This window comes from Gambusia affinis, linkage group LG01 (genome assembly GCF_019740435.1).
Source record: "Gambusia affinis linkage group LG01, SWU_Gaff_1.0, whole genome shotgun sequence".
NCBI classification, from domain to species: Eukaryota; Metazoa; Chordata; class Actinopteri; order Cyprinodontiformes; family Poeciliidae; genus Gambusia; species Gambusia affinis.
Window position 1 is genome coordinate 37,465,461 of NC_057868.1, and position 13,380 is coordinate 37,478,840.

A 13,380-nucleotide genomic window follows, 5' to 3' on the forward strand; every position below is an offset into this window, starting at 1 on the left:
CCTTCTTCTGCCCTGAAGCTATGGATAGGAAGGCAGGTTGCGTCACAGTCCAGCCAGACAGCGTCGCTTCAAACAGCCATTGATACACTTGACATTGTAGAAGTAGAGGGAGTGAAAGAAAAAAGCAGATATTGGTGAGTGCTTGCTTGCATAGTTGTTAATTACCCTTAAATGAACCAGATTTTCATTTAGGTTTATTGGAATTTGCTGCTTTCTTGGAGATATTGTGACTGTGTCCTAGGTAGGCACCGTATAAGTATTAGACGGCGTTACCTGGGTCAGCATTTTTCTAAAAATCAACTGGAACATTAAAGACCTTCACAGTGACTTTCTTTCAAACATGTTCAATCTGTGATGACACAAAGTTTCCTTTTTGGCTTAGAGTTCACTGAAAAAGGAGGCAGAGTTCTTTTTTTAAAATGAGTTGTGAAAGATGCTGGGGAGGCAATATTTTTCTTTGGCAAACTTTACTGCATGTTGAAACATACCTTTCTTATTGGAATGCATAGTTGCATTACATAGAAGGTTGACCCTACTCTTTTTCTTCACTGCAGATTGAGTTTACTTTTCTGTGATAAGAGAAAAACTATGAAAGGTTAATGGGGTGGAGACGAAGCTTGACGCTTTGCTACACACTGGGGAAAATAGGAAATAGAGATTTGCAATGCTTTGCTGCTTCTGGTGTACCTTGGAAACTGGTGGTTAAAAAGTTATAGGTAACTTTTGTTTGCACTTGATTTTATTTTAGTGTATCAGAATAAAAGTGTAGAACATAAATGCATACAACACTTTTAAGATTTTTATTTGGAAATGTTGAAAGCAATTTTCATAATTTTTATTTTGTACATTGTATGTATTGAGTTTTCAATACATACATGGTTGTTTGTGGCTGTAATATGACAAATGTGCAGAAGCTGAAGGAAATGGTAAAACTTTTGCTTACGCAATAACTTTAAGAATGATCTAGTTCAAGTAAAATGACCCACCTCTTCAAAATGCCTGTGTGTAATCTGGGAAATAACGTCCCTCTTCAAATGTGTGTCATTGAGCAGAGGAGGATGATGTTATGAAATATTGTTTACAGTTACTGTAATCTGTCTGGTGTCCAAATCCTATAAAACAACGAGTGAGTCAGGCAGTCTGATCTGGACACTGAGTCAGTCAGAATCATTGGCCTGGGTCTGTCAGACAGTTATGGAGTTTATTTGGCTCTGAACATTTTATTTGTTGCCTGTTGTATCCAGAAACCCGTTCTAAAAATCCCCAAAAGGTCAGTTAGTTACGCTAACTTTGCCGAAGGGACAATTCTAAAACCTTCGCTGTAAACATCCAGAAGAGTTTACATACAGACTTTTTGCCGTAACCTGGATTTGTTGTAGCTTCCTTATCTGTGGACGCAGTCTTTGTTTCTCCAGCAGATTGTTACCATTATGGCTTTTGGTTTTATCTTGAGTGGCTTTGATAAACGGGTGAAGGTGCTGATTGACCATTCCATAAACCTCATACCTGAACAGCGGTTGTCTGACATCAACTTGGCAACCGTTTCTAGGATCAGCAATATCTTATGAAGATGTGATAAAAGCAGTTCTCTAAACAACAAATGATAAGATAAGATCTGTTTTTTATCTGTTTTAGTGAAAGCTGCAATTGTCAGCCTGTGCAGTTACAAACAATGCACATTGTGGAGAAGTATCAGGTTTTGGGTTTAAAACTGATTAAACATAAATTAGTCTCCATTTTCATCTCAGTGCAATAACTTTTTTTTTTTTTTTTTTTTTCTTAATATTACTTATGATCTTAGGAAAATTATCTCCACCACCTCTGCGTATTGGTTTCTGCTTTAAGAAAGTGGAAGAGGCCTTACATATTGCAATTTGAATAACATTGTTTGACAACCAATACAGCACTCCCACTTAACCTTATTTGAGGAAAAAATTGTGTACAACATTTTTTTTATTATTATTATTATTGTAGTTATCTCACTCGAAACAAAAAATAAATATTCAATGTTTCATGCACCCAGTTCCAGATTTTCCATGGAATGTAACTCAAAATCATTTTTGGAAAAGTTGCCTATTCGCGAATTTCTTTGTATAGCATAGACCAAATAATTGAAAAATAGCTGAGGAGCTAAAGTACCTAGACACAGAGATACTTGACATACTTAATGGCTGCCCTTTGCAAACCAACCAATCCAGGTGCACCATTTATTTTACTTTCCGCTAACTGGCTGTACCCCAAAAAGTGAGATTAAAGCCTATTTCCATTTTGCTTAATACCACATATTGAGGTATATTTTGTGTTTGAACTATTAAAATAGATTTATAGACATTTTTAAATAGTATTTACGGTTGTGGTCCTTAGCTTCCATAAATATTGGGGGTTCACTTTACATTGCAAGTGAAACAGTTTTATAATATTTGAATGTACATTTGCTTAGGGTGAGTGTTTGATTAATTTTGATAGCAATGGGACACAGAAACCTATTTCCCTTGAAACAAACTTTTTAAGCGTATGAACCATTCAGGTATGGAAGATTGCTGTTTTTACAAGCCTGGAAATGGCTTCAAGAAAATTGCTGCTCATCTATGATCATAGCAAGGCTTAAAACGGCTGCAACTGTGACAGTCAAGACTGAGCAAAGACCTAATTCATCTTACCAGCTCATAAGATTGCGAGGATGGGAAGAAACCTCAAACGATCTCTACTTTAGAACTGCATCAGATGTTCCAGTTTGAGACTATTCCAGTGTATTAAAGATTAATTTAACATGAATTTATTTTCATGTTATCTAGAAAGTACTACGGTATATATATATATATATTTTAAGCAGTTTCATAAAAACACAGGTGAATCAGCCTGAGCATGAGAAAAACAGATATTTTGCATATGAATAAGCATCCTTGAGGCAGTATAATGCCATAAAATAAATGTAATGAAGTACTTCCCTAATATTACCCTTCAGTTCCGAGCCAGTGGCAAATGCGGATGCACTCTCAGTCCACACCTGCCTTCTTCAGTTTTAACCCGGTCTGGTGCATTTCTTATTTATATCGATAATAAATCTACTTCTACTCGACTTCATGCTACGAAGCTCAGGCTGTCACATTCACAGATGTTAATTTCCTCGAGGCTTCACTAAAAGTATTGCACAATCCAGCCTTGTTCAATTGACTCACCGAATGCTCAGATTCTACCAGATATAAAAAGTCATTACTTGGCTTTGCTCCACACGAACAGAGCGAGCTTATCAAATTCCAGATCTTTAAATCCAGGCACTCCAGAGTTTACGGGTCACTTGGAATAACTTCCTCAATTAGTCAGTGACTCAGCCAAGCTGCACTGCAAGTTTTGTTGAATTAATACTTGGAAATAAGAGTCAACCTTCATTTGGGATTGGTGCTGCTCATTTCACCTCTTGGCTGTTTTACACTTTTGTAGTTTTGGTTCTAATTTCCCCAAATCTATTAAACATAGCTCCAAATTATTTACACATGATTCACCTAGTTGCAGTGTTTTCTTTTGGGTGTATATAAGATTGGATGATGACGAAAAGAAATTGGGGCTTTGAAAGCTAAACTACTTGGATTCAATGCTTCTTGACATACTTTTGGCTAGTACTAACCAATCATGGATGGACATTCATTTCCTTGGTTCTTATTGGCTGTGCCCCCAAGTTGGAGATGAGGACAACTGTGGATGTTAGCCTGAGCTAAGACGGTCTCCTCTGTGTGTATTAATGCATATTAAGGTATATTTGGTGGTCGAATGACTAAAATAGGCATTTATAGTCATTTTAGAAGGGTGTAAAGGTATTTGCAGATTTAATCTATTTGTTGAAGCAATGGTCTCTAACCTTTGCGAATTCTGGGGGTCCACTGCAGATTAATTGTATAAATTATATCTATCTAAAGGAGGTCATAAATGGTTATTTTTGCTTTATTACAGGCCATAATTGGCCTTAAGAAGCAGAAAGCCCAAACATGAATTGGATCCAAAATAAATGGAAGTATTATGTTAAAGTCATATAAAAATTATATATAAATCAATAAAATCACAAGTGAAAGCCATTTATTTCAAGAATTTGTGAATATTTGAATTAAAGGAAAAACATAGACTTGAGTAAATTGATATACTTTTACAAAGGGCACAGATTGACCCAGAGTCACTGAAGACCACTGTTTATATTTGATGTATTGAGGAAATTTTTACCACTTTCTCTTTACAGTTGTGCTTAACGTATGTCTCAGAAATGCACACTCTCCTCATCCACACTTTTCCAGGAGGTATGAACCACAACAAGTGCCTCTGTTTGAGTGAAGCCATATGTACTGTACTGTAGAACAGTGGGGGCAAGTCTGTTAATCTAGAACAGACCTACAGACGGGAAGGCAGTGCAGTTGCATAAGGTCCGCCGTAAAACCCAGGGCCTGGCTCTCTTCCTCCTGCCTCCCCACTCAGCCAGAGGACACATGGCAAGAGAAGAAAGCAGGCGAGTGGGCTCTTCAACAGATGCATTGTTTATTTATTGAAAAAATAAATCAGACATGGGCAAGGCGTGTCCCCTCACTTTAATCTCCTGCAGTCTTCCTCTGCACTGTTTTCAATCCCACCTACCAGGCAACAGCTAATGGCAGCTCTTTGTAAAGTTTAGGAAAGTGGGCTCCTTCCAGCATGCATGGGGGTTATGTGCTCTTCTCCCAGGAGGACAAGGAAAAGTAGCTGGAAAAAGGCCGCATAAGAGTCCTTCTCCATGACTTGAAGCAAACATTTCCCTTTACAAGCATTTCCCTCCCTTCTTTTTTTTGTCTGGCAATCCATCACATTTAATACAGAAGCTGATGTTGTATATTTAGTTAGCAATTAAGAGCCTAACAAAAAAGCTGCATTTTGGATGGTGGATTTTAAAGACGGGCAACATGCCTCTGCTGGGAAAAGTGTGGACTCATTCAGCAATATTACAACTTTAGAGATGCTATTTTCTAAAATCATTTGACTGATCTCTGACAGGTGAATCAGGAATTTGATTAGTTGCTGGAATCTTCTTTACAGAAACCATCTGGAAAGAGGCAAACACCTTCAAAGAAATACCAAATAGGTCATTGGATGAAATATCTATCAAAAGCTCAAGCAGACTTATGATCTGCTACTTCACCTTAAACCTTTGACTCTATGGTTAATAAAGCTTTTACTACAGACAGTCACACAATCAATTTAATTATTTTAAAAAATTAACTAATTCTACTTTTTAATTAAGGGATTTCTGAAAAACAAACTTTTTTTAGATTTTATCAATATGATGTAATTGAAATTTTGGAAAACATTTTTTTTTTAAACTTTTTTTTTATGATCTTCTAAAATACACCTTGAACTCAGCACAACTCTTTGACTTGGTGCTGCAGTGTAGAATTGTTCAGCAAAAAACTTTGTGAAAACAAAGTCCGTATGCGAGGATGAGATAATGATGTGAGCTGATTGCTGTTTATTTTTTCGGTTCTAACACCTGCAAATCCTCATTGGTTGGATGTTTGCAAATTGTCTGCACAAAGGGTTTGACCCAAGAAAACCATCCAGACCACAGAAAAGCTTCTAGGTGACATCGCCAGATGCATCAGCTGGGCAAAAACTGACATCTCAAACGAGTCAGACTTTACTAAAATATATTATTATGCGAGTTTGAGTAATAAATGCACAGTCTGACAAAAAGTGAAGAAACTACAAGATATGTGTTACATGCAGAATAAAGATTGGTATTTAAGTGATTTGATTTGCAACAAGCAGAAAGCATAAATTTAGACTTCAGAAGTGACCTCAGCACTTGACCGAGACCTGGTTTTCACTAATCTGCCTATTTCAAAGATATATATTTTTCTCTCTTTTTTTAGTTTACTGGTAAACGGAGTGGGAAAGTGAGCCAAACGGGGAAAAATATAAAAATCTCTCCAGTGTTGTCATATTTTCTTTTTTAAAAACACTACAGTCCACAAAGTGGACATCTGTGTTTTTAAAACTTTTCTTTTTCTTTTTTCTTCACCAAATCTGCTTGCATGTGGGGAGGAGGTGCAGAAAAGGCTCTCAATTTTGTAAAATCTCTTTGTTGCATGCATACTGTTGTTCATTTCATGCTATTGGCTGGTAAGTTGGGCGTAGAGGTATTATAGTAGCAATAAGTACTTGAGGTACCAGCATAAAGTGTGTCTTGCCACACTGTGTTGTAATGAACCCACCATCCCTGCTTGGATGGTATTATGGTTCTACAAGCCTTAGTGCAACGCACACACATTCACATACACATTAGTTTAAAATGCAGTTGCATGCCATGGATTTTATTTATCTGGGTTTTATTTATTTGAAAAAGCATAATTTTCCTTCTGCTTGAACTTGCTTTTTGTTGGTATATCACCTAAAATCCTATAAAATATGTGGTTTTAATGTGATAAAATGTTGAACCTTTAAATTGGCTATAATTTTTGCATCCAGGTTCTGCACACCACACCCTTTAGAGTCTATTTAATTTTAAGTATGGGTTTCACATCAAAATAACCTACTTAACTGAAAGTGCATCGTGTGAAACAGTGAGGTTTAAGCAACATTTTTTAACTTGTTATTGCATGACATCTGATAATTTTTTTGTGAGGCATTAAACATGCAACGTTGCATTTAGCTGAAGTCCATCTGGTTTTAATGGTACTGTGATGTTAGAAAACTCTGACTTGATTTATGGAAGAAAAGATTAGGCAAGTGCTAAGACATATTTTCATTCCTATTTTGCTTTTTGACATTGGATAATTGAAAAATCGGCTGTAGAAGACTTGAAAGAAGGCACGGGGTATGGTGGTTAACTACATGCATGCATCTGGAGGGTTTTCTGTTCATGAGAATTCAAAATGCTTAAAGTGTTATTCATGTGCTCTGAATTGTATTTGTGTGAACTAGGTTTAGACAAAGGTCACTGCATCAGTGTATTCGACCGTAAAAAGGAGACAGCAGTTGTCTCCTGTAGACTATGAACCGTTAATGAGGTGGCGGTGTGTCTGAGTTTAGGCTTTTCTGATTAGTTTGATTTTCAGACTGCGTGAGCTGGTCTGACCAAAGTCTGTCTGGATGTTGCACCGACTTACCCACAAGTCACTGTTTAAACAAGACTGTGCATGACTCTTGCTGCTCCAACGCTAACCAATCGTTTGCGGGTGTGTGGGTGGGTGTTTTATTGGAATTCATTGGTGTGTTTTCTAACCTTGTTTGCGTGAACTGAGTAACTGGGTAAAAAGAGCGGAAGCTTGTAATAAGGAAAAAATTCATAAAGGAGCTCATTCCAACAGCTCTTCATGTCTGATGAGCTGAGAAGTTCACGCTGTAAAAACTAGCAATGACTGCTAAATAGGTGATGACTTGCATGTTGGGACAGGAACTGAAATCATTTTTTTTTTTTGACTCAATGTTTTGATGAACAACATTAATGTTGGCCCATGTAATTAAACTCACTGCCTGGATTTTGTCTGCAGTGAAAGCTTTCAAAGATTAGGCCACATGTTTAAGAGTCAATGTGGATGTGAGCTTGGAGATGGTTGCTGAAAACAATGACTGAGATATGACTTTGCTCTGTGGGTGTGGGCAGCACACCCACACCTCTGTGTTTTGAAGCAGAGGCATAATGCATAGCAGGTCATGTTTCCACAGATAAGATTTTTTTTAAGCTTTTGCTCCATGTTTTTTTGCTGCCTGGTTCTGTTGCACTCTCACCACCAGACTGAATCAGCAGTGCTGACAATCACCTCTCCTCTCTTGGAGAAGAGGTGATTGTCAGAGGTGATAGTCATTGTTTTTTTTTTTTTGTTTTTTTAATAAACAATGATTAAACATTGTTTATTTGAAAAAAGACCATAACTGAAATGTTGATTTAATACTTTTATCTTTCTGTGCTCCATATAATTTCCAACAGTCAGGCTATCCGGGATGTAGTTAAGCACATGTTTACCCAATCAAATTTTATGCTTAAAAGTCTTTTTGTACTTAAAGTAAAGCCTGTTTTTAAGAACACATGAATATGCAGCTTTAATTCAATTTTGGATATAATATCAGTCTAATTGAGTTTGTTCACAGTGACAATTTAAATATATTCTAATTTTATAACATCTAAAATATCTATATATAACTATAACATTGTCTGTTTTCTTTTATTAAAGTCTAGAAACATTGTTTCTCTTCAGCCTTTGAATTTAGTTAGATTGCTGTATGATGTATTGACTTTTGGTATCTTTTACTTATCAAAAGTTAAACAGGTTTGCTGTCAAACAGGTTCTGTGTAGGTGTGCAGATCTGATGGAAATCAGACCGGAGTACACGATCAAAATAGAATAGTTAATCACATTTTATTCATGATTTACCAAGTTGGATATTTATATTTTTGCATGGGGCCAGAGTGGTTCAAAACGCTTTTTCCATTCATAAATAAGTAATTTGCAAATACTTGACCCCTCATGACGTGTACATGTGAAAGCATAAAAACCACCCAACTTCATGTTAACCACAGTGTGACCTCCTCCCCTTTATAGCTGTACCAAAAGTCTGTAATGTTTTCTAAAGTGTTCATTAGATATTCTCTCTGATGAATTGAGGATTTTGTTTTATATCAGCGAACTCTCCAGCTTTGAGAGAAGTGGGTCTTTTAAATCAGCCATAAAAGATGTCAGTGCACCTCGGATTTATGGACTTTTTGCAGGGAAAGAAATCGGAAGAAAGGAGTCAGTTATTTTTTCTTATCTCAGAGAAGATGCATTCCTTAAGAAATCAACCCCAGCGGGTCTCATACCTTCTTCTGTCATGATGCACACTCATTCTGTTGTGTGTGCGATTACATAAGTGATAGGTGAACTCTGGCGGGACGTGCTGTTCCAGAGAAGCCCGAGTGAGCTCAGAGGAAGTTCAGTCAAACCACAGACAAACAGAAAGCCGGCATGCTTTTTCGGGAAGAAAAAGATTGACTGAGCACATTCTCGTCAAATCTCATCATCTCTGACATTATATCGGTGAAAGTTAAAATTTATAAGTAGCTCTTTTGTAGCTCTGAAGACTTCCTGGGAACAGACTTAAAAGCTTGTGAGGATGTGGCAACCTGCACAAACTCACCTCAGATTGTCCTCTTTAGCCAAAGATTTGATGGCTGTGAGGAAACTGCTGCCAAATTCCACCGCTTGGCTGATTTTTCAACCATCAATGGTCATGAATCTAAGTGATTCTTTGAATCTCAACTTGATGTAACCGCTGGTGTAAGCATTCATTAGTTTGCAGCATAAAGAGATCAAACTCTGTGCAGGATGACTGAATAGTCTCTCTCCTTGGTGTGCTTATGGAAAGATTAGTTTTGTTTGAATAATAATTTTGATTCACCACAATAGACTCATCTCCTTTCAAACAGGTTGAGCTTTATCACATCCTCTGCTTCAGGATGATGCAGCCATTCTGTCTGTCTGTCCTGTGTGTGCGTGTCTGTGTGGTAAATGGGCATGCCTGTAGGATGTGTTGAAACGGGTTCATAAGTCAGGTGCCACGTGGCGCTGGACGTGCTAAGCCAAGATGAGAGCTATGGTGGCACCACTTGTGTGTGTGTGTGTTCTCAGCTGTTTTAAGAGAGGATGTATGCGTGTGTCCACTAATCCAGGAAGATCCAAGAGCTGGCACGCAAAGGGATACACAGACTACACAATTACATGACGTGTGTTTGTTTCATGCACATTCAGCCCTTCACAGTGCCACTTGTTCTGCACGTCTCTCACCATTACTCTGTAAAACCTCAACATCTTATCAAGACTTTTTTGTTTTTTCTGGCAGAAAATTAAGACCTCAGGCTTGAAGGAGGTGACTGTCAGCCCTGCCATGTCAATACAAGACTGTACCAATCCAGTGAAGGTCAAGACTTGGTCAGCAGAATGCATAATCTGTCAAATACAAACATGTAGATCTTCAGGTTCAACAACCCAGAGATGAGATGATGTCCATGAACACCTTTGCAGTGATTGCAGTGAGGGGCATGTTTAGTAGAGATTAACTACACTGGCAACAAGCACAACTTGCTTTGGTAATACCAAGAACCAGACCACTCTTAAAAGTAAGCCAGCTGCCCCATATTCCTACAACACCCCACCCACAAAATACCTGTAGAGACGTGGACATAAGACTCCTCCTGATCTAGAAAACACATGTAAACCACAAAACAAAGTTCTCATAACCCCCATCAGTAGGCCAGGCTCACTATTAGGACAAAGGCCACTCTGCTCTTGACTTTTTTCCCCAACATACAATGTTTCTAACCCTGGTTGTATAAATGGTTTTTATACATGACCTGTATCCAATCATCAAGCTCAGCTGTGTCTGATCTCTAAAACAATCCTGGCTCATTGTACTTTACCAGTGGTTTAATTCTTGGGAACTCTTGATTCCCTCCTTTTTTTAGAATTCCCAAAATAACATAACCCTTTCCAGGGTATTAAACCATGGATCTGCATATGCACAGTTTTAAAAGGACAGGAATGTTCAGTATTTGAAACACTAAAACCCAGCATAGACAGCAGAATCTTTAAGAGTTTTTAGTAAGTCTTTTTCCTGCTTTGAACTCTTGAATTTGGCTAAAATCTTCTTTTTCCTCAGCTGCTTGAGTCATGGCAAGAATGTGAACCCCTCAATACAGTGCTATGGAGAGCTCACCTATCTGTGTACACTTTTTTAGATTGGTGTTTGAGTCGCTGACTTTTCTCTGCCTTTCTGCCTCTGTCTGATGGAAAATTTACTAAAAGAATCGTGGTTTTGATGACACATCAGGAGATGTTGTAACAGACGTCTACTTTTTGATCCTTGGGCGATAGTCTGACATTAGTGACTTAATGGACGGAGAGATGCAAAAATCATTTTTACCTGCAATTTGCTGCACTAGTTTAGGAAAAAAATAATGAGCCGGACATGATTAGTACTTAATATGTAGCATTTTCAGAACTGATGGAGATGTTAGACAAAAATCTGGGAATGAATGAGTGAGTGAGTACAAACAGGAATCTTGCATGGTTTCATGTTGACCTTTCCTTAGTTTTGGTCTGAGTCAGGGCTTCTTCTCAGAGTGTGATCTATTCTTGCTTTAAAGCTTGACAGTGGCTCGACGTGGGTGCAGCGACCTTGGGTGTAGGGGAGGAAGTGAGGAGTCTGTGCTGCAGGAAAAGTCTCTGGCTCGTGCAACTCCGAGCGGGGCTTTAATCTCTGCTGGACCGTCAGAAGGCTTTGACAGTGTGCAGGACCCAATTAGGTTGCACGATTGAACTAGGGGATTTGTACTTCCTCTGGTCTTTTTTTGAGGGTGGATTCACACCAACACCATTTAGTCTTGTTTGACTAGAAAGTCCAGTTTGTGTGGGAAGTGTGAATGTTTAATCAAACATTGATGTGGACCAAAACAAAATTAACTCTGGTCCATCTAAAAACCCAGGTCTCTGTTTAGTTGAAGTAAACTCTAGTGTGGACCAGAGACTGCTCCAAAGCAGGAAGCAGACTATAGAGCAGGGAATTCTGGGTAAATATAATCAGAACAAACCTGCTAGTTTGTGGAAAAAGTAAGTCTTTTACCAATGAAAAAAAGAGAAATCCTGCAACCAATAAAACCTGCCACTTCATTTTTGATAAAATTGTGAGAGCAAAAAGGAAGTTGCTCTCATGTCTTCAGTGGTTCTTGTGCAGTGCCACCACAGACGATGGGGAAACAGGGGGACATGTATTTTTAAGGGTTATTTCATTTGACACAGTTCTGTAAAAGCAAACTGCACCAGCTGGAAATGTCACAAATGTTGCAGTTCTGGTTCCCAATCAGTCTACTGGACTATCAGGTGTGAAAACACCCTTAGACTGTCTTCACCTTGGACTCACCCAAACTTGACCTCATCTTCCATTTCCTTCATTATTTGGTCATTTTTCCTCCCCAATTGACCTGTTGATGTATTAAAGCAGCCAATAACCTGATGTGATGCATACAGTCTTTCATTGACATCATATTTCTCTTGAAACAAGTGAGTAATGCTTGTATGTTTAGCATCTACTTCTTTGCACTCCCTGTGTAATGCTCCAGTCATTGCTGTTCATGCACATGTGCGCACACACACACACACACACACACACACACACACGCACGCAGTTTGCACAGACACACACTACTCCTCCCGAGCACAAGGAAACAATGTCGGGAAGTACATTAGCAGGACCTCCATTGTATCTCCTCATACATCCCTTGCTTCCTGAGCCGGCTGTGGGTGATGCCTTGCTGCGACACACTGAAGAGTCTACTGGTCCTGAAGGTGGTGGAAAAGCTGGGGGTATGGTTTGATATGTCTGGAACAGAGACAGACAGATCCTTAATCCTACAGCTCTCAAGCTTCCTAATTTGGAACCACGGCATCTCCCAGTTGCTGACCTATAGTCAGATTTGTGGATTGAGTGTAAGGCGTACAGTTTTGGATTATGTCAGGGTAAGCAGATCCCAGACCAGCACATGAGGTGACTTTAGAGGGGCACAGATGGTGGGAGTCGCCAGACCTCAGGGCTGCCTGTGGCGGCCTCTGCGGTCGTTTAATTGTAGCAGAAACAATAGTGGAGCAGGGAGCTGTTTATTTTAAAAGTGTGTGACCATGATGGCATTTTCACTACAGCCCAGCCCTTCTTTTTTATTATTTTATTTTGAACGTGTCTCTGTTTCGATGTAAAGACTTTGTGCATTGCTCTGTGTGCAGGTTTGCCACCACCCAGACTGCCAGGACCTGAACAGCAAAAGCCCCCTTCATCTGTGTGATTCATGTGACTCACGATGCCATCCAGAGACCGCCGACAACATGCACTTTGACCGACACCCCCGATTTGACCTGCAACCTCAAGGTAGATGATTTCTTTATTTGGTACTCCATTCCCCTCCCCCTCTGCCTGGTAGGGGGATGAAGTCATCCCCCATTACCTCATGACAGGACCTTCACTGTGTAAATATCATGCATGCCAGGTCTTTATTGTTGTCTATATAAGGCAGGTGATGTCAATCATTTTCCCTTTTTGTGCCTAAGCTCTCTGACCACTCGCTTTAAAGACATTCTGATTGGCAAGAAGCAGCAAATGCAATAAACCTTCAGGTGAAACCACAGAAACCTGACTTCAAACCTGACGCATGGCGCTGTTGGCTCACTTACACAAAACTCTGACTGGTTGGTGACTTTCAAACCCTGACTAAATCTTCAACAAAGACAACCCCAGTTTGCCATCTAAACCTCTGAGCAGCGGGGAGTGGGGTGTAATTTGAGGATCTTGGGCTTGTGCAAACTAGCCACGGAGGGTGTTTCATTTTTTTTCCATCTCCAGGTG

The 13,380-nt window shown here is 39.1% G+C and overlaps 1 protein-coding gene across 2 annotated transcripts in view; it reads left to right on the top strand.

Annotated features, from left to right (window-relative positions):
* The window catches only part of plekhg5b (pleckstrin homology domain containing, family G (with RhoGef domain) member 5b), a 76,703-nt gene that overhangs the window by 35,754 nt on the left and 27,569 nt on the right, over positions 1-13,380 (top strand). For both annotated transcript variants that reach the window (XM_044120321.1, XM_044120327.1), the window contains one exon: positions 12,765-12,906. In XM_044120321.1, the coding sequence (XP_043976256.1) occupies positions 12,765-12,906 (142 nt within the window). The remainder of the gene's footprint in view (positions 1-12,764; positions 12,907-13,380) is intronic.